This window comes from Cynocephalus volans, chromosome 12 (assembly GCF_027409185.1).
Source record: "Cynocephalus volans isolate mCynVol1 chromosome 12, mCynVol1.pri, whole genome shotgun sequence".
In the NCBI taxonomy this organism is placed as follows: domain Eukaryota; kingdom Metazoa; phylum Chordata; class Mammalia; order Dermoptera; family Cynocephalidae; genus Cynocephalus; species Cynocephalus volans.
The window spans coordinates 105,495,998-105,522,076 of record NC_084471.1 but is presented as its reverse complement, the minus strand read 5'-3'; the positions used below and the strand labels follow the sequence as shown (position 1 = coordinate 105,522,076).

General features: G+C 38.3%; 1 protein-coding gene across 1 annotated transcript; it reads left to right on the top strand.

Annotated features, from left to right (window-relative positions):
* The first annotated feature begins 637 nt into the window (after positions 1–637).
* LOC134360701 (C-type lectin domain family 2 member D11-like) lies at positions 638–15,271 on the top strand. Its single transcript, XM_063075392.1, has 6 exons — positions 638–824; positions 4,834–5,025; positions 9,254–9,379; positions 13,085–13,257; positions 13,807–13,913; positions 14,879–15,271. The coding sequence occupies exons 2-6, from the start codon at positions 4,947–4,949 to the stop codon at positions 15,009–15,011; spliced, it is 618 nt and encodes a 205-aa protein (XP_062931462.1). The 5' UTR covers positions 638–824; positions 4,834–4,946; the 3' UTR covers positions 15,012–15,271.
* The last annotated feature ends 10,808 nt before the right edge of the window (positions 15,272–26,079 follow it).

Sequence of the window (26,079 nt, the reverse complement as noted above, 5' to 3'; positions counted from 1 at the left end):
AATATCGATACATTATTATTAGCTAAAGTCCATAGTTTGGGGTTCACTCTTTGTGTTGTGTATCCTCTGGGTTCTGAGAAATAATGATACGTTATCCACCGCTGCAGTGTCACACACAGCAGTTTCACCGGCTAAGAGCCTCCGCGTCCACCTATTCACCCCCTTCTCCCCTCCCAGTTTGACAGTCAGGCCCGGGGAGACCTTGCTTTGGTTCCCTAATCCCAGGGATCTGCCTCCAAATCTGGCCATGGGACAAGGGCGTCCTTTTGGTCCTTATCACGGGATCAGGGGGGTCCACGAGATCCCGGAACAACGCTCCCAGGCAGAGCAGGTTACGGGTCCCTGCCGGAGAGGACAGGACGCCCACGAGCCCCGACTCGTGCTTTACAGGTCTTGGGCTTCCTCGCGGGCCACGTCCCCCGCGGAGGAAACACAAAGACCCGACGCAGAAGCACCCCCGCCGGGGGCGGGAGAGCCTGGGACGGAGGAGGAGGGGCTGGGAGCGCCGGGGGCGGGGCCGGGGGCGAGGCCGGGGCGGGGACGGAGGAGGAGGGGCTGGGAGCGCCGGGGGCGGGACCGGGGGCCGGGGCGGGGACGGAGGAGGAGGGGCTGGGAGCGCCGGGGGCGGGACCGGGGGCCGGGGCCCGGGCGACGCCTGGAGGCCTCCTCCAGAGGCGGCGCGGAGGCCTCCTCTAGAGGAGGCAGGAGATCCGCAGCCCGAGAGCCCGCCACCCGCGCTCCCCGGCGTCAGGCGGAAGGAGGAGCCGTCACAGGGCACCAGAACCGAGGAAGGAGAAGGCACCTTCGCCAGGATTCGCAGCCGGGTGAGCATCTTCCCGGGCCAGGCCGTTGGGAGAAATCTGATGGCTCCGCGGATGTCGCGGCCCGCCCTCGTCACTGGAGTTTGCAGAACTCTGGGGGTGCTCGCGGAGGATTCCAGCGGCCCGGCGGTCTGCTATTTAAGAGCTTTGGGAAAGGCTGAAAGAGGGAAACAGGAGTTCCTCGTGTCCTGGTTCATTGTCACTCCCCGCCGCAGTTCACTGGTCTTGCCTGGGGTGGAAACCTGTGAAAGTTGTGACCTCAAGTACCATTGATAGTGGAAGATAATTGGAAGACAGGAATCCGTGTAGAACTAGCCCGAGTCCCCTTATTTTCCTGGGACACAATTGCCCCAACCTTCTTGGGGAGATTTGTCTTTAGGTCTGCCACTTTTCATGACATGTTGCTCTTAGCTCTAGCTTAGTTTTCATGGTTCTGTATAATCACGATCAGTCTGAATGCCCATCTCTCTAGTAGACATCAGAGGGGCATCTGCCCTGGCTGGGTCATTATAGAAAATCTGTCCAGATCTCTCCTGTATATGTCCCGGGTATTATTTCTTAAAACTGCACGTGAAACTGCAATTATATGAAAATGGGATGTTTGATTAAAAGTACGTGATATTTCTCCCATGTGGACTGAAATGTCTTTGTTTAAGTTAGAAATAAAAAGTTCGAGTATAATCAGTACTTTAATCTATCATCATACCTTGTTAAAGGAAAATCTGAGGCACAATAAAATTTAAAAGAGTTTATTTGAGCAAGAAGCAATTCATGAATTGGCAAACACCAAACCGAAGGAGGAATCTGATGATAAATTATGAGTGGGCATGTGCTCACGTTTAAGGGTAAATAAGCCCTGTTTGGTCTTTACCGTTAAGTGTGTGGCTACTTCTGATTGGTTGAGCTTAAGTTGCTTTTATTTGAACAGAGGCATTTACAAGAAATAGCTCGTTAAGTTTCGCTTATGTTTGCAAAGCTTATGATGCCTAACAGTTTCTATCGGCTTAGGGATTCTTCACGTCTGCTCTACGTTTCAATTTACATAAAGAAAGAAATTATACATAAAGAAAGAAAACAAATTCTGAAGCTCTGGTTTACAAGGAGAAAAGTAATTGTACTGTCAGGAGACAAAGGTATCAGTTTACAAGTGGGACAATTATTAAGTCAAAGCAAATTATTACATTGCAGTCTTTTACAGGGCAAAGCCACAATTTCTGATGTTTAGGTGTCTTAAAGGATACCTTTCCTGTAAATAGCATTACTAGGTCATTATTATAGAAGAGAAAACAAACGGCTTTACATTTTCACGTAAGTATCTGCGCTTAATTGGTCAGTTGTTGTGCATTAGAATTGCTTTTTAAAAGCCCCCTGTGATTCAAATGTATAGGCAAGGTAGAGAATCATTGTTCTACCTCGTTCCCTGTAGCTGAAATAACTTAATTTCAACTTATTCTGCGGAAATCCTACCCTTCCTTTAAGGTTCAGTGAAAGTGCCATCACCCGCATAAAGCCGTTTCCCAAAGAAAAACACCCCTGTCCCCCACGTGGTAAATTAATTGTAGACAAAGTTGATGTCACACTATCATCATAGACACTTGTACAGACTCTCCTATTTTATTTATTTCTATTTTTAGTCTCATTTCTACCCCCCCACACTTCCCCCAGACACCCAGTCTAATTCATGTAATGTGCACAATGAGTGGTTTTATTTTTAAAACGGGGATTTTTTTTTTTGTTACAAATATATCTAGTAAATATTTTTATTTAGCACAGTGAATAATTATACCCTAACCTGATTATCACAAAGAAAGCACCCATCCATGCAACCACCACCCTAATCATGACATGGATATTATCAGCAGTGTTCAAACTTCCTTGTGCCCCTGCCAATAACTCTTCTCTTTTTGCTCCACAAAAGAATCCTTTTTCTTGATTTGACAGATTATTTTTGCTTGTATAAATGGAACAGTTCAAGATGTATTCTGTAGTGTCTGACCTTTTGTACTGAACATTAGGTTTTTGAGATTCATCCATGTTGTTGCCTGTAGTAGGAATTTGTTCATTGTTCATTGCTGTGTAGTATTTCACAGCATTAACACTCTATAGTATGTTTCCATTCTACTATTAATGGGTATTTGAGTTTCCAGATTCTTTTCTGCTTTGCAATCTTTGATTACACTCCAGAGACTGTAAATTTTTTCTTGTTGGGTGCTGGATATTTTTGCATTCCTCTAAAAATTCTTGAATTTGTTCTGGGACATAATTAAAATATTTGGAAGCAGTTCTATACTATTGGGTCTTCCTTTAAAGATTTGTTAGAGGGGATCAGAACACCATATAGTCTATAGCTAATCACTCCCCACTATTGAGGCAAGGTATTTTGAGTCCTCTGGATATTCCCCTTGAGTGATGAGCTATTCCAGTCTGGCTGTTCTGAACACTCACTATTTTCATTTCCATGAGAACGCTGGATGCTGTTTCCTGCAGTCATCTCATTTGTTGCTTTTGCTTTTGTTTTTGTTCTCTATCTGCAGGTGGTTTTCTCACACATGTCAGGGTACTATACTCAAGGATGGACTCTGTTGACCTCCAGACTTCTCTCTCTCTATATACGTCTTTCTGCATTCTGATACTCTGTCATCTGGAGGTGTTGTCTCTGAGCTCCACCTACTCAATTCGTGCAATCCATTGGCATCTGCTTGGGGTTCCCTTTCTTAAGCACACCCTGAAAATTTTCAGGGTAGTAAGCTAAGGAAATCTTAGGCTCACCTACCTTGTTTCCAGAGGATTGCTGCCCTTCAGTGGGTGATAGCCAGTGTTGTCTTCCAAAGGATCTTTATCTTTTTTTCCCTTTCCTAATACACTTTATCTTTTTTTTCCCCTTCTTTTTAGTTTATTTCAGCAGGAGAGTAGAACTGGTTCTTGTTATTCTATGTAGGCAAGAGAGAGAACTCTGTGGAGTTAGGTTAAAAGAGATTTCACCAAAGGATTAATATCCAGAATATATAAGGAACTCAAACAACTTTACAAGAAAAAAACAAGCAACCCAATTAAAAAATGGGCAAAAGAGCTAAGTAGGCATTTCTCTAAGGAAGATATACAAATGGCCAACAGACATATGAAAAAATGCTCAACATCACTCAGCATCCGGGAAACGCAAATCAAAACCACACTGAGATACCATCTAACCCCAGTTAGGATGGCTAAAATCCAAAAGACTCTGAACAATAAATGCTGGCGAGGTTGTGGAGAAAAAGGAACTCTCATACATTGTTGGTGGGACTGCAAAATGGTGCAGCCTCTATGGAAAATGGTATGGAGGTTCCTCAAACAATTGCAGATAGATCTACCATACGACCCAGCTATCCCACTGTTGGGAATATACCCAGAGGAATGGAAATCATCAAGTCGAAGGTATACCTGTTCCCCAATGTTCATCGCAGCACTCTTTACAATAGCCAAGAGTTGGAACCAGCCCAAATGTCCATCATCGGATGAGTGGATACGGAAAATGTGGTACATCTACACAATGGAATACTACTCAGCTATAAAAACGAATGAAATACTGCCATTTGCAACAACATGGATGGACCTTGAGAGAATTATATTAAGTGAAACAAGTCAGGCGCAGAAAGAGAAATACCACATGTTCTCACTTAGTGGTGGGAGCTAAAAATTAATATATAATTCACACACACACACACACACACACACACACACACAAAAACCGAGGGGAGGGGGGAAGAAGATATAACAACCACAATTCCTTGAAGTTGATACGACAAGCAAACAGAAAGGACATTGTTGGGGGGGAGGGAGGGGGGAGAGAGGTTTTGGTGATGGGCAATAATAATCAGCTACAATGTATATCGACATAATAAAATTTAAAAATAAATAAATAAACAAATAAATAAATAAATTTAAAAAAAAATTAAAAAAAAAAAAGATTTCACATTTTGAAATTCTAAGGCATTTAGAGTTTCATTTCTATTTTTTTTTTTTTTTTTTCCAGACGGCTTGAACTTGTACCGCATTGGTTGAGGCTGAGGAAATGTTGATGGTGGATTAAAATTATTTCTACAGCCCATGCATATGAGGAGAGCTTAGGCTGTTGATCTAAGAAAGATGACGCCTTCAGAGGCTGCACTGGTTGTGTTAAACACAGAGCTTACCTGCAGAGATGGCTTGGAAGAGGAAGAATCCGGTAACATTACAGATGGAATTTGAAAAGAGATACGGGGGAGGGCACTTTTCTTCCACTGAAGCAAGAGGGAAACTGGGTTTCAGCCGTGTTAGCACTTCACAGTCTCCACAGAAGGGGACACGTTTGGAGGGGACAGGGGTGGATGGAAGGATAGGTGTGTAATTGTTCCATCAGTTAGTGTATTACTGTGTATGTTATTTAAGTATTTCTGGGGCATGAGAAATGAACAGTGAATTAGATTACAAGAGTATGAGGAAAAAAATGTTCTTTGTGTTCATATCATTAGTTCTCTATTTTTCCCAGGTCTCTGGTGACTTGCACTCTATCAAGTCACATTATGATGTTAAATAAAAGGTCCTTTATATCCCAGAGTGAGGGCAAACTCGGCCTCCAACAACTGTGCAGTATTTATACCAACAGAAGTTGCTCTGCAAAAGCTGAGACTTTTGTTTTATAGATCCTTAGTAATTAAAAAGATGCAAGGATTCAGGGGTGCGGGTGAAAGGCTGCACACAGCCATCAGCAAACCCTTTAGCATTTTCAGTTTATGGCAAGTTTTATGAGGAAGAGGAACAAACAACCTCATGGGTGCATGTTTCTGCTTCAAGTTCTGCTTCAGTTCCTTATTTCTCTTTCGCTTTTTGAAAAACATTTATTTAAATCTTTTTCTTTTCTTCTTCCCTCCTCCTTCAATTTTAGTTTTTTTGTTTGGGAGGACAGGATATTTATTGGGTGTATATGAAACAACAGTAAAAAATGCTTAAAGAATGTTGATGTTTATCAGCTAAGCTTAGTGCTTGCAAACCTGAAACTAAATATTTGACCAGTCATTGCTGTTTCTGTAAGTTAAGGAAGTTTTTTAGGTCACGAAACTAAGAGTTAAAATTAGTCCAGTAATATGGTTCATTGTTCTTCTGCGGCATAATTCCTAATACTGTTTTTCCAGCTGGATATTTGAAGGGTGTTGTGTTCAGAGTGTATTATAAAAAGCATATAAATTGGGAAGGTTATAGAAAGAGGGCATATCATAAGAAAGTGAAATAACTAAGAAAAAGAAATAAGTAAATAAATAAAAATAAATAAATAATAAAATAATAATATATAATAGATAATAATTTATAAAGGGATATATTTGTATATAATGTAAATGTAAGTAAGGAATGTATAAATATAAATAAATGAGAAAGAGAAATAAGAAAGGTAAAGTGTAGGGACCAAGGGAAAACTTCCTCTTCACCTCTGAAGTTTTTTAATAAAAATCACTGACAAATTTAGATCAATATGAAGAAAAGATATAACAAATTTTATTATTTATTGTGCTGGGAGATGGCAAAGCATGGGGGAATCACAAGAGAGTAATGTTCCAGTTTTCCATTGGAGTACAGAGCTTACTTATAAACCTCTCTTCACAGGGAAACTGGAGATGAGATGTAGGAGTAAATGGTTCTTAGGGGGCGTGTAATGGGTCAAGCAGACAATGACTTATAAATGATTTTCTTTAAAGTACTGAATGGGACCAAAATGTAAGACAATGGTCTGTGACCAAAATTGGTCCAGGTGTGTTGACAGACTCCAGTCTTCCTTTCTGTGACATGAATTAAATTAATGAGAACTTAGGAAAAGGACTAGAAATAATTGTTTTCTTCTTTGGTGGGTCCAGACTTTAGGCAGATAAGATCAAGATAAAGAAACATACCCCTCCCCAAAATCCCTCATGCCTCTTTGTAGACATTCCCTTCCCTTGCCCCTAGACCTTGGCATCCACTGATCTGTCTTGGCTATTGTAAACAGAGCTGCGATGAACATGGGAGTGCAGGTATCTCCTCAACATGATGATTTCCATTCCTCTTGGGTATATACCCAGAAGAGGGATTGCTGGGTCGTATGGAAGATCTATCTGTACTTGTCTAAGAAACCTCCATACTCTTTTCCATAGTGGTTGTACTAATTTACAGTCCCACCAAGAGTGTAGGAGTGTTCCCTTTTTTCTACACCCTCACCAGCATTTGTTATTCACTGTCTTTTTGATTATAGCCAGTCTAACCGGGGTGAGATGGTATCTCAGTGTAGTTTTAATTTGCATTTTCCTGATGACTAGTGATGCTGAGCATTTTTTCATGTACGTTTTGGCCATTTTTATGTCTTCCTTTGAAAAATGTCTATTTGGCTTCTTTGCCCATTTTTTAATTGGGTTATTTGGTTTTTTTACTGTATAATTTCTTGAGTTCCTTATGAGTTATAGATATTAATCCTTTGTCAGTTGCATAGTTGGCAAAAAGTTTCTCTCACTCTGTAGGTTGTCTTTTCACTCTGTTGATTGTTTCCTTTGCTGTGCAGAAGCATTTAAGTTTGATATAGTCCCATTTGTTTACTTTTTCTTTTGCTGCTTGTGCTTTCAGGCTCATGTTCATAAAGCGTGTGCCCAGACCTAGTTGCTAAAGTATTTCACCTATATTTTCTCTCAGTAATTTTACAGTTTCAGGTCTATCCTTAAGTCTTTAATCCATTTTGAGTTGGTTTTAGTGTATGGTGAGAGATGCATATCTAGTTTCATTCTTCTGCATATGGATATCCAGTTTTCCCAGTACCACTTGTTGAAGAGGCAGTCTTTTCCCCAATGTAGATTTTTGATGCCTTTGTCTAATACCAGATGGCTGTAAACCCAAGGGGTGATTTCTGGGTTCTCAATTCTACTTCACTGGTCTGAATGTTTATTTTTATACCAGTACCATGCTGTTTTGATTACAATAGCTTTGTAGTATAATTTGAAGTCAGGTAGTATTATGCCTCTGGCTTTATTATTATTTTGCTCAGGATTGCTTTGGCTATTCAGGGTCTTTTGGTGTTTCATATGAAGAGTAAGATTGTTTTTTCCATTTCTGTGAAGAATGTCATTGGTATTTTGATGGGGATTGCATTGAATCTGTAGATTGGTTTTGGGTAGTATAGACATTTTCACAATGTTAATTCTTCCAATCCAAGAGCATGGAATATCTTTCCATCTTTTAGCATCTTCTTTAATTTCTTTCAGAAGTGGTTTGTAGTTTTCATTGTAGAGGTCTTTCACTTCCTTGGTTAAATTGATCCCTAGGTATTTTATTTTTTTCATAACAATTGTAAATGGGCTTACTTTATTTGTTTCTTTTTCTGTTAGTTCATTATTTGAGTATATAGAGACAACTGATTGGGGGGCATTTATTTTGTATCCTACAATGTTACTAAAGTTATTAACCATCTGTGGGAGTTTTTGGATAGAGTCTTTAGGTTTATCTATATATAGTATCATGTCATCTGCAAACAGAGAAAGTTTGACTTCGTCTTTTCCAATCTGGATTCCCTTTATTTCTTTCTCTTGCCTGATTGCTTTGGCTAGAATGGTACTGTATTTATATTTTAATTTCCACTTGAAAATTACTAGAATACAGAATAATTTTTTATGCATTCACATTGTATCCTGCAGCTTTGCTAGACTCACTTATTCGTTCTGGTAGCCTTTTGGTGGATTCCTTAGAATTTTTTACGTAGACAACCATGCTGTCTGTGAATAGAATCTGTTTGACTTTTATTTCTTTTTCTTGCCTTATTGCCCCCCCGATAGGACCTCCAGTAAAATGTTAAGTTGGATTGATGAGAGCAGACGTCTTTGCCTTACTTCTGATCACTGGGGAAAAGCACTCATTCTTTTACCATTAAGTATGATGTTAGCTGAAGTTTTCTGTAGATTCCTTTATCAGGTTGAGGAAGGTCCTTCAATTCCTAACTTGCTGAGAGTTGTTATGGATGAATATTAAAATTTTCACATACTTTTGCTGCATTTTTTAAGATACTCATGTGTTTTCCCATCTCTTATTCTGTTAATACGGTGAATTACATTGATTTATTTTTTAATGTTTCACTCAGTACTTCTCACTGGGTCTTTTACTCTGAAGGCAAATCTGGACGGTTTATATGTTTCTTTTTCATCCTGATTTCTACTTTTTGTTTCTTGTTCTCTCATTAACTCTTATTCCAATAACTGGAAGGTTCCCTGGGAGAAAAATTCAGTTTTCCATATCTCTAGCCCTCTTTGGGCCATTACTATCATTTATGGACCCAAACCTTTTGTGAAAGGGGGTTAGCAGTAGGAGAGCTGAAGTACGGCTGAGCCTAGAGTTGATTCTATGATAAATTTAATTTTTTCTCCCTAACACCTTCATGACATTGAGATTCTGATATTTGTCTTTTACAGGGAAAAATCTTCAGAGAAAATGTCTAGCAATTATAACCCGTGTAACCCTTGCCAAGGTTAATTGTTGTTTTCTCATTATTGCGGCCCTGAGTACATGCGTGTTTGCATTTTCTATTGTTTTGCCAGGTAAGTTACTTGTTCTCTAAACTATGCAATATTCTCCACACATTTACACTGTCAATAAATATTTATTGAGCTCCATTTTGTGCCACTGTGTGAAATGCTTTCTGGGAACTTATATTCTATCAGGAAGATGCATATAATAATAAATAAAGGAAGCGGTAGATCAGGCTGCAGTATGCATAGGGTGCCCATGGTAAGTCTCCCTGGGGAAATGATATTTCATTAACCTCTTGAAGGAGATGAAGGAGCCTATCCCAGACAGAGAACACGGAGAGTGAACGTCCTGAGGGGGATCTCCTGGCTTGTTTGAAGAGCAGCGAGGGGGCTTCTACAGCTAATGCAGACGAGGATAGAGAAGAAGAGTAATACGATAGGCGATCAGGACAGGTAGAGAGTCACCTTGTAATTCATTTAAAGACTGGCTTTCACTTTTAGTGCCACAGGAAGATTAGGAAAAGGGAAGTTGTAGGACAGGAATCTCATGATGTGTCTTTCATTGTAGAATAATCATTTGACTGCTGTACTGAGAATAGATTGTTAGGAGACAAGGGTATTAGCTGGGAGACCTATTAGGAAAATCTTGTAGAAATCAAAGGGAGAGATGATGATGGCGTAGGCCTGATGATAACAAGAGAGTCAGCTTGTCTTCTGAAGCTTTGAAACCAGGCATTGACTTCTATGCTATGCAAGTCCTGGATGTGTGTGTTCTGAGCTGTGAGAGTCCTACTTCATGATTTTGGCTCGATCTTCTGGATGACTCGCTGCAGCTTTTACACCTGCCCTTGCTGCTACACCTTGCACTTTGATGTTACGGAGCTGCCTTCCTCTTTAAACCTCACGAACCAACCTCTGCTAGCTTCAGATTTTTCTTCTGCAGCTTCCTCACCTCTCTCAGCCTTTGTAGAACTGAAGACAGTTAGGAACTTGCTCTGAATTAGGCCTTCTCTTAAGGGAATGTCATGGCTCGTTTGATCTTCTGTCCAGACCACTAAAATACTCTCCATCTCAGTAATAAGGCGGTTTCGCTTTCTTATCATTCATGTGTTCACTGAAGTAGCACCTTTAATTTCCTTCCAGAACGTTTCCTTTGCCTTCACACCTTGGCTAACTGTTTGCTGCGAGAGGCCTAGCTTTTGGCCTCTCTCAGCTTTCAACGTACCTTCCTCACTAAGCCGAATCATTTCTAGCTTTTGATTTAAAGTGAGAAACATGAGACTCTTCCTTTCACCTGAACACTTAGAGGCCATCGTAGGGAGGCCTGAGGAGAAGGAGAGAGCTGGGGAAAGGCCAGTGAGTGGAGCAGCCAGAACACACACAACATTTGATCATTAAGTTTGCCATCTTAGATGGGTGTGGCTCACGGTGCCACAAATAATTACAATAGTAATGTCAGAGATCACGGATGACAGATCACTCAAACAGATAGAATAATAATGGAAAAGCTTGAAATATTGTGAGGATTACCAAAATGTGACAAGAGTCAAGAATGACCACATGCTGTTGGAAAAATGGCACCAACAGATTTGCTCGACATGTTAGCCCAAACCCTCAATATGTAAAAAATGCAACATCTGCAAAATGCAATAAAACGAGGTATGCCTGTACTTAAAAAAGAAAAAAAAAATCCTCATCATTTGTATAAGGAGGCAATAGGTCCTCAGCATTGCTGGGCACATGTAGGGACTGCTCAGGGAGAGACAACTTAACATCAGTAAGGAACTGTATATGTGTTCCTATTGTATTAGTGGCCTTCAAGAATTTGTTGTTCCTGTTACTCCTAAAATGTAACCTAAAATATTTTGAAAAAGTAAGTATCCCCTGGCAAATTTATGTGTTATCATTTAACATTTTTCATCAAACATTTAAATAGTTGCAAATGATATAATTTCTAGTACGTTGTAAATGTTGACATGCTAAAATTAATCTGCTACATTGTTCTTTTAAATATATCTATGTAATATGGTTGTGATTTGATACCTACCATTATCTATTTTAAAAATACATGAACCAAAACTTTCTTAATCTCAGAAAATTTTTACTTTGTTCCTTTTCTTCAAATACCAATTTTAAATTTTTTTCTGCCACAAAATATCTATATACATTATTATTTTATTTTTAAAAATCATAAGACCCTAAGACTTTCTCAAAATGATTTCTTAAGATTAAGAGAGAAGTACAGTTTGTAGTAATATTCAGTATTTTAAAGCAACTTAATATATTACAAATTTTGATAATTATGAAGAGAAAAAAGTATATATTATTAAAAATATTTAATATGTGAATTAATCCATATTCTGCTGCCAATAATTTGCCATAATGCAATGTCATGTACAGCTAAAGCTTTGAGTTATTTACTAGTTGGGCAGTATGACAAAAGACATGCTAATTCTTTTCTAAGTACCTGCACATAGTGTTTTTAACTGTGATATTTGTCTTTGGAGTGATTAAATTAGAATCATTGATGAAAACTCTGAGATAACTCCATGACTAAAACTAAACATCAACATGAAACTTTTCCTGTGACTATAATGAATTGGTCTTAACTACTAATCTTTTCCTTCCAAAAAACTTGATTGGTCCAATAGTTAGCATATAATTTTATTTTTTGTTAGTAACAGAATAACATATTAAACACTTTATATGAGGAAATAAGCTGAGAAATGACTGTAACTGGAGTAGTTATTTCATAATATTATTTTATAAAATTAGCTTTAACTACCTTAATGAATAATGCACACCCAGTCTAAAAAAAAAAAAAAAAAAATCAGGTTAACATTTTACCAATGGGTTTTATTCAGTGGAACCTAAAGTATTTCATAATCCCTGAAAACAGTTTTTGTTATATTAAAAGAAGCAGTAATACTTAAAAAGTGATACTAAAAGCTGTTTGCTTTTACCCTCTTATTTCATGACTACTCCTAGAGGTGAGAATTGGGAGTGACTATAAAGAATTGCTTATCTTTAAATATGAGGGGAAATAAGACTCATTTTTTCTATTCAGTATTTTTTTTACCAAATCCCTTTTTGCTTTGGTCTCACTAGACCTTCCAAAAAGCAATACCTTCTTTTTTGGATGTTAAGGGAGGAAAAGATGATGTTATAAAACAAAAATGTGTATTCTTCCCATAGTCTCACTCTGAAATCTTGCTGATTGCAGAACATCTTGTAACAAGGGCCAAAAAAACTATTAATACATATTTAATGAAAATATATATAAAACAGAAAACTACAGGAAGTCCTCGATTGTATTTTGGTACCAAAAACTATTTTGAATTATATTATGTTTTGTCCACTGGAAGGTTTTATACCCCCAGAAATGTACTATAGTAAAAATTCAGGAAACCTAAGGAGTCTGCCTTTCTTTTGTTTAGGGGAAGAAGGGCTAATATAAAGGAGGATCGGGAAAGAGAAAATCTGTATCATCCTAGGAGAGAGTAGTATAGTACTGCAGAAGTTGATGGTATAAAAACTTATTTCCTTGAAACTATTAGTGTTATTGTATACCTCGGAAAGTCAGGGGTACGAGTACCTAGCTTGAAGACCACTGGACTAAGGACTGTTGTGCTTAGGAAAAGACTCCTGGTGATGAGTTAGGAAAGCAACAATTGAATATACACACTTTGAAATTGACCTCAGGATAGTAAACAGAAAAATAAAAGAGATGAGAAAATGTATTTATTAATTCATTATGATTGTCTTAACTTTTAGAGAAAAAGGCAACAATAGAGCATCGTATGAACGCTGTCTGCCCAGCAAACTGGATTGGATTTGGAAACAAGTGTTTTTATTTTTCTGAAGATGCAAGGAATTGGACTTTCAGCCAGACCTTCTGTGCCTCATTAGAAGCCAGTCTTGCTCAGTTTGAAACCATGGAGGAATTGGTAAGAAATGTTTTTGGATCATGTTTTGTGCTGAATACCTAGCCTCCTGAAAGGGTAGGCTGCAGAGGGTGAAAGCTGAAGGATGAAGAAGGATCCCATTCCAGGCAGAATTTAGGGCATGAGATGTATATTAGTGTCTCACATTTGTTATATTTTCTGCCTGGAACACTGCTAGACATTTTAATACATTTTCTCACGTAATCCTCGTAGTTAACCTGCAGGATTAGATGTGTTTTTCCCATTCTACTGAGAAATAAGGTAATCATGTAATTTGCCATCCAAATTGGGACATCTTGCTATTGCAAATGGGCATTGTTAATATGCTGGAGTGACAGATATAAACTGGGACTTTCCCAGTTAAACTGGGGGATGGTTATTTTAAGTAAAGTAATTTAGGGTTGGAAGAATTGAGAACTAGTCTAACTCCAAAGTCTGTGCTTCTCAATAACACCATGCTCCCATCCAAAAAAGAGGAGGCTGTAGGATCAAGACTCAAGAGTAATATGAGAGAAAGAGATACATGTTTTCGCTTTCTGTGTTTTATAATAGAAGTTCCTGAAAAGATACAAAGGCTCTTCTGACCACTGGATTGGCCTTAGCAGAGAATCATTACGTCACATTTGGAAATGGACAGACAGTACTGAATATAATATCTCGTATGTTTTGAGACTCCTTTTCCTTTTTCTGTTTATATGTGGTTATGTGTGTGAATTATGTTTGGGGGTGAGAAGTGTAATATCATGGAAAACTTTCTGCAGTATGAGATAAGAAATATACTTTTTATGCTGCTCCATTTATTAGCTGTGCCTTTGGGAAGACTTTACTAGTGATTTCAGTTAAAATCTTTAATATGATGACATCTGACATAGTTCTTGGACTTTGAATCACTGGTGTAAAACTTTTCTTTGCTGAAATCCTATTTAGGATGTAGACAGAACAGCTGGTGCACAGCAAGGGTTCTAAAATCTTAGGAAGCCACAGAAGAACTGGTATCCACAATACTCTTAAGTCCACTCTTCCAGCTGCTGCATCTATTCATAAAAGGAAAGTCTCCAAGAAACTTATGGGAATCACTCCTAATGTTTTGTTACCAGAAGGACACTAGTAACAGTTCCTTGGACTGTGGGCATTTCAGTGGTGTATTTTGAATGTAACTATTACATTGGAGCAGATAAAATGTAGGGACCCAATTACTTCCATCAATCAAAGCTAAGCCGTTTTAATCATTTACTAGTAAGCAAATATATATATATTCACACATCTATGAAACAGTTCAGGAGAAGACTGAAAATAATCTCCTCTGAAAGCCACTGATAGCAGCAGTTAATTTGAGTACAAAAGCAGGCATAGCAAACCCCAATGAAATGCCTAATCAACAACACAACTGGGTTTGGTATGGACAAATGATAAACTAGTGCTATTCAAGCAAGGACCTTGAGAACATAAAAGAAACTATATATAGAAAGGGTGTATATTATTAAGAAGCAGTATTAATAACAGACATTTGTTTTTCTTTTATTCACATTAAAAAATAGAGAGTGGGGGTGCTAAAGATTATATTGGAGGAACAAAAGTAGATGTCCAGTTTATGAATATTTAATAATTTTGTGTTTGGTTTTAGGATTGCCATCAGAGGAGTTGGAGAATGTGCCTACCTGAATGAGATGGGAGTCAGTAGTGCCAGCATCTACACAGACAGGAAATGGATTTGTAGCAAACCAAACAGTTATAGTAATAGTTGCCAAAGTACCTGAAGCTCTTCATCCACTGTAATTTGTTATATACAGTTGCTGTATATAACAGCAACCACTTGCGGGAGTGGTTTTGCCCCTTTTGCCTTTTGGCCTCCAGCCATGTGTAGACACAGCGTTTGTTTCCTCCAGTGGATGTAGCAACTATCTTGGAATCAGAGAAAACAGGCCTTCATTAGACATTGAACCTGCCCGCACCTTGATTTTCGACATCCCAGCCTCTGGAGCTAAGAGCAAAATAAATTTCTGTTTTTTATAAATTACCAAGTTTCAGGTATTTTGTTATATCATCACAAATGAATGAAGGCAGATTGTTTTCCTAGTTTCCTTTTCAGATAGTTTCTTATTAATATATAGAAATGCAACTGATTTTTTTATCAGGTCACTTTACTGAATTTGCTTATTAATTTTAATTTTTTTGTGTGTGGAGTCTTTAGGTTTTTCTGTATATAAAATCATGCCATGTGAAAACACGGACGATTTTACTTCTTCCTTTCTTATTTGGATGTCTTTTGTTTTTTCTTGCCTAATTGCTCTTGCTAGGACTTCCAATACTATCTTGAACAGAGGTGAGAATGGGCATCCTTGCCTTGTTTCTGATCTTGGTGGAAAAGTTTCCCGTTTTTACTCTTGAGTATAATATTTTATGTGTGAGCTTTTTATATATGGCCATTACTAAGTGGAGGAACTTTCCCTTCATTAATAATTTGTTGAGAGTTTTTTATTATGAAAGGATATTGAATTTCATCAAATGCTCTTTCTGCACCAATTCAGATGATCATGTGATATTTGAACTTCATTCTGTTAATGTGATATATTGAGTTAATTGATTTTGCTATGTTGAATCATTCTTTTATTCCAGGGTAGTAATTCTAGCCATTGCTTTTTTCTACTCCTATTTTTGTGTGTTTTGTTGTTGTTTTTGTTGTTGTTTTATATTTATAGGTCTTGATTCTTTTTTACTTTTGTGTAATTTCTACAGGGTTTTTTTGTGTTATTATAGGGCTCACTAAAATCATATAGTATAGGTCTATCTTAAACTCATAACAATTGAACTTCACTTTCATACATAAACTCTATACTTTGTCTTCTCTCCTCATCATGTTATTGATGTCTATTTTTATTTTATATTCCTTAACATATTTTTAGTTATTTTTAATACTTCTGACTTTTAGCTTTTATTTTAGAATTAAAAGTGATTTACCCACCACCATTACATCAGTACAGTATTCTGTATTTGTCTATGTATTTATCTTTAACAATGAGTTTTATACTATTTTCTGCTATTATGTTTTTGTTTATCATCCTTTCGTTTCAAGTTAATGAATTTTCTTTTCCGTTAGCATTTCTTGTAAGGTAGGTCTAGTGGTGATACAGTCCTTCAGCTTTTGTTTGGGAAAGTTTTTATCAACTTTGGTTGAAGAACTTTTTTGATAGTTATAGTATTCTTGGGTGACAATATTTTCCTTTCGGCACTGAATATATCAACCCACTGCCTTCTGGCCCACAAGATTTTTTCCAAAAAGTCTTTTTATACTCTTATGAAGGTTTGTTTTCTTTTGTATATGACAAATTGCTTTTCTCTTGCTAAGTTCAAAATTTTTTCTTTGCCCTTGACTTTTGACAATTTGATTATAATGTGCCTCAATGTGAATTTCTTTGGGTTTATTTTATTTGGTATTTTTTGAGATTGTTGGACTTGATGTCTATTTCCTTATCCATATTTGGGAAGTTTTCAGCTGTTATTTCTTTGAATAAGGTTACTGGTTCTTTTATTCTCTCTCATCCTTTGGGACTCCCATAATGCATAAGCTTTCTTTACTCTTATTCGTTGTTTTGTTTGTTTGTTTGTTTTGCTGTTCTGGATGATGGATGATTTCCAATGAGTTCAATGAGTTGTGTTCAAGTTCATTAAGCTTTTATTCTGCTTGATCTAGTCTGTTCTTGAATATTGAAATTCTCATTTTGTTCAGGCATTGTTGTTCTGAACTCACTGAGTATCTTCATGTTAGTTATTTTGAATTTTCCATTAGGTAAGTCATATCTGTTCATTTGATGAGGATCAGTTTCAGAAGATTTATCTTATATATATACATATATTTTTTTAATTGGAGCATATTTCCCTGTTTCTTCATTTTCCTTGACTCTGTGTCAGTGTCTTTCCATTAGACAAAACGGTTCTTTCCCAGCCTTCACAGACTGGCCTCACATAGGATAAGAACCTCACCAATGATACCGGAGATTCTTGATGCCTCTCAATCCTTCATGCTACTTGAAACCACAAGTTTTGTTCTAGGCTTCTAGGAATCTAGCACATGTCAGGTCCTATCAGTGTTCTGAGGCAGGTGAAATAAAACCCAGCCCCTCAAGTGGCAGCCAGAAAAGTTGGAGTGCTATTTGTGTGGTCCAACTTTTGCTCCACAGGGAGAAGCTGGGAGCTTAGTCCCTCATTCTAGGAGCTCATATGAAAAATAAAAGTACTATCAACTTTATCACTTTGCACCAGCCAAAGTGGGGAACTGTGGAAAGTGCCTATGTGCTCATTAAAAACTGCTGACTTGTTTCGTGTAGCCCCCAGGGGATCAGCATATGCTGTATCCTGTAGCTCACCATGACAGGCAAGTTAAAAGCCAGTTTCTTGGGTAGCACCCAGAAAAGTTGAGATACTGGATATTTGGTCCAAGTCCTTTACCCCTCGGGAAGAAGTTAGGAGCTGGAGGTTTCCTCCTCATCATATGGCATCATACCAATGAACAACCAGATGTCCTGCAGTGGGTGAATAGTTACACGGTGTTACAAACATACATTGGAATACTACTCAGCGACAAAAAGGAATGGATTATTTACATATGCATATAACAATTTGGTTGAACTCCAAGCCAATCACAAAAAACTGCACACCAAATGACCTCATTTACATAATACTCTTGAAATGACAAAATTTATAAAGGGAGAATGGGGGCAATGGATGGATAAGCAGCTAAGAAAAGGTAATGTGGCTATAAAAGAGGTAAAGGATGGATCCTTGTGGTGATGGAATGGTTCTGATCCTTATCATATCAATTTCATTATTTTAGTTGTTGTATTACACTTTAGTTTTCAAGATGTTACCACTTGGAGAAACTGAGTAAAGAGAACATGGGATTTTCCTCCTGTATTTCTTCTTACAACCGTATGTGAACATGTAATGAGCTCAAATTAAAAATTAATTATAAAACAAAGGTGATATAGATGAAGCAAAGAATAATTCATCCTGTTTATGCACACAAAGTCAGGACCTGCTACATCATTTGCAACAGCTAGTGCAAAATAAAAATGGGAAACGCCTTGTTCAAAAATTATTATTAATTTTAAGACATTCATGGTAGAGCACTTTTATTCACAGTAGGGCACTTTTAGCATGAGGAACTGTGCTACTGCATGGTTTGCATGTACATGTAGCTGGTCCTGCACACAGAATAATTTTTTTGCCCATTAACAATTCACCAGTGACTGTTCAGGCTCATTGTATTGGCTTCTTCATGAGGACAATTTTCTCTTACTTCTCTGCTGAGTTATTTAAAAGTAGTTGCTTTGCTTAAAACATTTTTCTCAGATCCTTTTCAGGATGCAGTAGGATGAAGCACACCATTTCTCCTACCCTTTAAGAAACATTAATATTCAGAATATTTTAAACCCAGGTACTGGCCAATCAGCACAGTTCCTGGCCAGTGTTCTATATTTGAGGAAATGGCATTGTCTGAGACCCAAAGAAAATGATTAAAGGTATTTTACAGATTAAAGCATCACCAGAGAGATTTTAGATGGTGATGTTCATACTATTTTATAAAGTAGGTATAAATTACTAGTCACTTAATAGTAAGTGTATTCATATCTGAAGTTTATTGCTCATCTTTACCTAAACCATAGATTTCATTCCTCAGAACAAACCTACCGAAAAAGACGGTATTATATTCCTTCTATTCATATAGAGCTTGAGGCTTAGAGAGCTTAATTAATATGCTGTAATAATGTTTGTGTAATAATAAATTGCCACAAACTAGTGGTGCTTTGGTCTGAATGTTTGTTGTGTCCTTTCCCCTTTTCAAATTTATATATTGAAATCCTAAACCTCAAAGTGATGCTATTTGGAGGTCGGGCCTTTAGGAAGTGATTTGGTCATAAAGGTGGAGCCCCCATGAATGGGATTAGTGCCCTTATAAAAGTGATCCAAAAATCTCCCTTGTCCTTTCTCCTGTGTGAGGACCCACCTACAAGACGCCATCTATGAACCAAAAAGCAGCCCTCACCAGACACCGAATCTGCCAGGACTCTGGTCTTGGACTTCCAGCAGCCTGATCTGTGAGAAATAAGTTTCTGTTGTTTATAAACTACCCAGTTTATGGTATTTTATTATAGCAACCCAAATAAACTAAGAAAAAATGGTTTTAAAAACCACAGATTATTATATTACAGTTCCGGAAGTCAGAGGTTAAAAATAGATGTTTCGGGGCTAAAATCAAGGTGTTGATAGGGCTGCATTCCTTCTGGAGGCTCTGGGAAGAATCTGCTTCTTTGTCTTGTACAGCTTCTAGAGGCATCTGTGTCCTTAGCTGTGTCTCCTTGCTCCGTCTTTAGAGACAACAGCAGAGCATCTTCAAATCTCCCCCTGACAGTGACACTCCTGCCTTTTTCCAGTGAGGACCCATGGGATTAGAATAGGTCCATGTGGATAAACCAGGATAATATCTCTATTTCAAGACTTAACAACATCTGCAAAATCCCTTTTGCCATATAGGGTAACACATTTACCCCAAAGTTTTGGGGATTAAGACATCTTTGGGGGCTATTAGTCCGTTCACCATATATGTGTAAAGTTAAACTATCAGGCTACAAAAATTGTATTTGAGTGGGTCTTGTTTTGCCCCAAAGTCTGTGTTTTTTCACATCATAATCCACTGCCTTTTATATTTCTCATTCATGAAATATCCCTACTATTCATCCTGTTGTCAAAGGTGGAAAAGCCCAAGGGAAGAGGAATGGAGGTCAACTGAGAGTAAATAGTTTTCATGAATTTTTGCTGTTTATTGTAACTTTTTATTAGCTATTTCAAGAAATCCAAATCTGATAATATGACTTTCATATTAGTCAGTATACTCACTTCTATTGAATAGTAATGGATATTTACAAGGGACTTTTTCTTTCTCTTTTATATCCAGTCAGTGAGTCATGAATTTCTGCCTCCTAAATGTAGCCTCAATTTAAAAAAAAATATGGGGAGTGGGGAGTGAAAAAAATTTCTTTCGTAGGTGGAATTAAATTTCCTCTATCTGTGTACTTTCCCTCACACTGTGACCACATGAATACATGTCAAACTGTATCTGATATCAGCTATTGGACATAGGGTTGGACAGAGAATAAGCAGGATGATATGGCTTAACAGTTATAAAATTTACAATACTTAATATAAAGCTCTTGCGGTCATTGGGAAGTTATTTTCTCACATTTTTTCTTTCATCTTTGTGCTCAAGCCCTCTCAGATGTCAGGTGGTCTCGCAGTGACACGGAGTACGTGTTCTCTTTTCTCTGGGCCTGACTGAATGAAGTTGCCTGTAACTGGGATGCTTCTCCCGCCACCTCAGCTGCCCCGCTTTCTCAGTTGGCGAACTGCGACTCACTCTTTAGGTTGGAAATTTAATCAGCACTTTGTTGAGAAAACTTACTCTGGTGAGGTGCCCTTATTAAGAGCTCTCGTAATAACTTATCCTACTGCCTCTCACAACCGATTGCAATAAGTCATACATGCCCACTGACTTTTCAGTTTTATATTAAGTTCCTTAAAGAAAGGGATTTTATTGTATACTCAGAGTCTACCTGGCATAACGACTAAAAGACATTAGGTGTTGAAACTATGTGCTGGATGGTAAATGAGTAGCCACATAGTTACAGCTCACGTTTCTCATAATGAGGAGCTGTTACAGCCATCTAGAAACTGAGAGATTTGTATTAACAGACTGTGACTAACCCATGAGTCATATGTCAGTTAATGCTTGACCTTTACTTCTCAGTTCTCAGAGCCTTAATTTTAAAGTGGTTTCCAAAGCAGATCATTTTCAGTCATGGGTTCTATTACTGTGAACTTAGACAAATTGCTTGGTCTCTCACCCAAGGAGCTCATCTGAAAAATAAAATTACCATCAGCCTCATTAGCTAGTTGCACCAATTAAATGAGAACCCATATTTAAACCTCCTATTAATGTGCCTGGATTACAGTAAGTAATAATAAACTATAGTTTTATCTTGTCATGCCATGATAATAATAGGAAAAGTAGTGTTCATTCTGCCACTCACGTGGCATTTCCAAGATGACGTGAAATTCATCAAGGCTTACCTCCTGTCATCTTTAAACTGACGATAAAATCATAAAAGAATGTAACAAAGAAAAGCCTGCAGTTCATACCTACTTCTGTATATGATAATACAACTTGAGAGAGTTTGTCTCTGAGAGAGATAAAACTCATGCTGAGAACAGCTAAAAGAGCCACATTTTAAGTAAATGAACTTTAGAGAGAGAGCAAGTCTGTTTTCTAGAGGTGAGGGGAGGGTTGGGGATGGGGATTGGGAAGATATTGTGTCAGGGGCACATAGAATAATTATGATTCATAATAATGAATATGCTAATCATATTGATTGGGTATCACATGTTGTACACAGGTGACGGTAATCAATGCTGTACCCCCAAAATATGGATAATTAATTATGCTTCAATAAAAAATAAATAAATAAAATAAATTCTGAATTGGAAAAAAATAAAAATAAATCTCTTTTAAGGTATTAGAGAGTTTATAAGGCAGTTGGAGGAGGAGCAAAGATTCTGGAAAGCAATCGCAGAGAAGTGAGCCAACATTCTAGGAGCCACTCTTCTCCTGGAGGCATCTTGGCAATGGGTCAGATGCTGAGAATCTGGGCAGAGGGCTGTGGCTGAGAGGTATTCTCTTGAGAGAGACACAAATCTCTTCCAAAGCACTTGAAGGGCCAAAATCCTAAAGAGGAGTGCAGGCCAAAGAAATGAGATCAATATTTTTTCTTCAAGCTATTTACCAAATTATTAAATTTCACAGGGAAAGAGGCTAAGAGGAAATGTGAAAAACAGTGTAATTTTGGCAATCATGTATGTGGTGGTGAGCAGAAAAAAATTCAAATCCAGGTGCAACAAAGAGAAAAAGCTTCAGTAAAATTCAGGCTCTCAGAGGGAATTACTAGAGGACTTTACCACAGTGCTAGGACAAACTAGAAATTATGGAATGGTGAGAAGGAAGATAGAATCCTACAGAAACTGTGACTCAGTCCTGAATCAGCATACTCTTCATTGAATTAAGGCGATCACTACCTGATAGGCCTGCCTACCAGAGAAAAATAGATATTTTCTGGAAGAAAGCTTCATATTATATGTATATAAAACTGTATATAGGATAACATAGACAAGATTCAAACAAAGTTTCTTTTTATTGTACTTGTAAGAGAAAACTAAATTTTAAAAGATAAAAGTGAGGGCCGAGCCCGTGGCGCACTCGTGAGAGTGCCGTGCTGGGAGCGCAGCGGCGCTCCCACCACAGGTTCGGATCCTATACAGGAATGGCCGGTGCGCTCACTGGCTGAGTGCCGGTCATGAAAAAGACAAAAAAAAAAAAAAAAAAAAAAAAGATAAAAGTGAAATGGACACAGGATGACCCAGGTATTGGAATTATCAAACTCAAACTCTAAAATAACTGTGATTAATATGCTTAAAAGAATAGCTGGCAAAAAAAAAAAAAAAAAAAAAAAATTAAAAGTTTCACCAGAGAAGTGGCAAAGGAGCTGAATAGACATTTCTCAAAGGAAGATGTACAAATGGCTAATAGCGCCATGAAAAAATGGTCAACACCACTCAGTATCTGAGAAATGCAAATCAAAAATGCAAATCATCTCACCCGAGTTAGACTGGCTACAATAAAAAAGACAGAGAATATCAAATGCTGGTGAAGATGCAGAGAATGGGGGCCAATCGTACCCTGTTGGTGGGACTGAAAATTGGTGCAGCCATTATGAAAAATGGTATGGAGCTTCCTCAAACAACTACGGAGAAAACTACCATACGATCCAGCAATCCCACCGCTAGGTATATACATACCCAAAGGAGTGGAAGTCATCATGTTGGAGGGATCCCTGCACTCCCATGTTTGTCGCAGCTCTATTTACAACAGCCAAGACATGGAACCAACCTAGATGTCCATCAATGGATGACTAGATAAGGAAAATGTGGTACATATACATAATGTAATATTACTCTGCCATAAAAAAGAATGAAATCCTCCCATTCTCAGCAACATGGATGAAGTTAGAGAAAATTAGGTTAAGTGAAATAAGCCAGGCACAGAAAGAGAAATACTGCATGTCCTCACTCATAAGTGGGAGCTAAAAAATAAACAAATAAAAGAAAGAAAGAATGAAAGAAAGATACAGCAATCACAATAATATGTTGTACTTTAAAAGTCCTTCTCCATGAATCCTCCTCATTCCTCTCATCCATCAAGGACAATTTTGTGAGAATTTTGATGGGAAATCATTAGGTATCCAACTTCCAGTCCTGATTCAGCTCCTTCTGACTTCTTTTTGTTTCCTATTCTTAAATGTCTTTAAAGGGCACATATTTTTCTTAGTTAATAATGTAAAAAAAAGACTGCATTGACATTGTTAAATTTCCAGGACCCTCAGTTCTTTACAGATGGACTAAATGGCTAGTATGGTCACTTATAAAAGTATCTTGAATTTGATGGAGCTTATGTTGAGAAATAAGTTTATGTCTTACATTATTATTTTTTAATTTCACTTTTTTCACAAACTTTTTGAAGTTTTGTCTCTATCAATAATGAAAGGACAATTTAATAATCCAAATATTTGAAAGTTAAGCACTACCTTTCAAAATACCACTTACCATTTTCCTGCATGAAAATAGAATTAGACATTGTAGTGGATTGAATTATGTCCCCCAAAACTCACTGAAACTTGAATTGGGTCCCCCAAGTTTTATGTATTCTGTGACTGTTAAGAGGGTGGGAGATCCTATTATGGTAGTTGAAAGGTGGAGCCTTGATGAGGCGATTGGTTTGTAGGACCCTGCAGTAGTAAACGGATTAAAAATGGTGGTCAGGGGCATGGTTCTGAGGGTTTTTAAAAGAAGAGAGTCTCTCTCTCTCTCTCTCTCTCTCTCTCTCTCTGCTCTCTCTGCTTCTACCGTCTTCCTGTGTGAGACCCCTGGGTCACTGTTGCCACCACCAAGATCCTCACTAGATGACTTCCCCAGACTTTGGACTTCCCTCCCTCAGAAATTGTAAGCAATAAATTTTCTTTTTCTCTACAAATCACTCCATTTCAGTATTTTGTCATAAGCAGTAAAAATGGACTAATACAGAAAACTAGTACTGAGGAGTGGATTGTTGCTTAGAGCAGATATTTGAAAACATGGAAACGGCTTTGGAACTGGGTGTTAAGGAGAGGCTAGAGGAGTGTGAAGGACTCAGAAGAAGACAAAGAGACATGGGAAAGTTTGGAATGTCTCAGAGACTGGTTACATGGTGGCGAGCTGAATGCCTATAGAAATATGGACTGTAAAGACCATTCTAAGGAGGTCTCAGATAGAAATAAGAAGGAATTTATTGGAAACTGGGGCAAAGATCACCCTTGCTGTGAACTGGAAAGGAACTTGGCTGCATTGTGTCCATGCCCTAGGACTTTGTGGAAGTTGGAACTTAGGAGCTGTGAACCAGAGTATTTGGTAGGAGAAATTTCTAGGCAGAAAAGCATTCAGGAAGCTGCATGGTTACTTGTAACAGTCTACACCAAGTTATGATGGCAAAGGCATGACATAAAGCAAGAAATTAAAAGGGAAGCAGAGCATAAAGATTTGGAAAATTTACAGCCTGGCCATGTGGTAGAGAAGCAGAGAGCATTTTCAGAAGGAAAATTTGATGGTACTAAGAAGATTAACTCAAAAGAAAGGAATTATCAAGAGAAGGGGGAAAAGGTCCTGAATGCATTGCACAAGCCTCTGGGGCCAACCGTTCCATTTCAGGCCCAAAGGCCTAGGAAGACAGAATGGTCTTGGGAAACAGGCCTGAGGCACCATCCATGGGTTCACTGCTCAGGGCCACCTCGGGAAGCTCCTTCCAGCATTCGCACCCCAGCTGCTTTGGCTGCTCTGGTTGTGGGTAAATTGGCCCCAGGTGTAACTGGACATGCAGCTTTGGAAAATACAAGCTGGAAGACTTGGCAGCATCCACGTGGTGCTAGGTCTGCAGGCTCGCAGAATGCCAGAACTGGGAAGGTTTGGGAGACTCCACCCAGATTTTAAAGGATATATGGAAACTTCTGGGAGCCCAGGAAGAGATGTGTCATAGGGGCAGAGTCACCACACACAGCCTTCACTAGAGCAATGCCAATTGGAAACGTGGGGTCAGAGTTGCAGCAAAGAAACCCCATCAGCTCCATGTATAGTGGAGCCATGAGAGCAGGACCACCATAGAGATCCCAGACCTGTGGAGCTACCAGCATGCAACACCAGCATGGGAGAGGTAAAGCAGCACCTGAGACCAGGAAAGCCACAGGAGTGGAGCTGCCTGAGGCCTTGGGGACCCAACGCCTGCACCAGGGTGCAGAGGAGGTCAGACATGGAGTCAAGGTACTTGATTTGCTAGCTTTGAGATTTAATGCCTGCTCTGCTGTGTTTTGGACTTGTTTGGGACCTGTTACCCCTTTCTTTTGGCCTATTTCTCCCTTTTGGAATGGTTATATGTACCCTATGCTTGTCTGACCATTGTATCTTGGAAGTAGATAACTTGTTTTTGATTTCACAGATGGTACTTTGAACTTTGAACTTTGGACTTTTGAGTTGAAATGAGTTAAGCCTTTGAGGATGAAATGAACGTATTTGCATGTGAAAAGGACATGAGTTTTGGGGGGGCCAGAAACAGAATGTAGTGGATTGAATTCTGTCCCCCCCAAACTCACTGAAACTTGAATTGGGCCCTGGGGTCCAATTTTTATGTATTGGAAA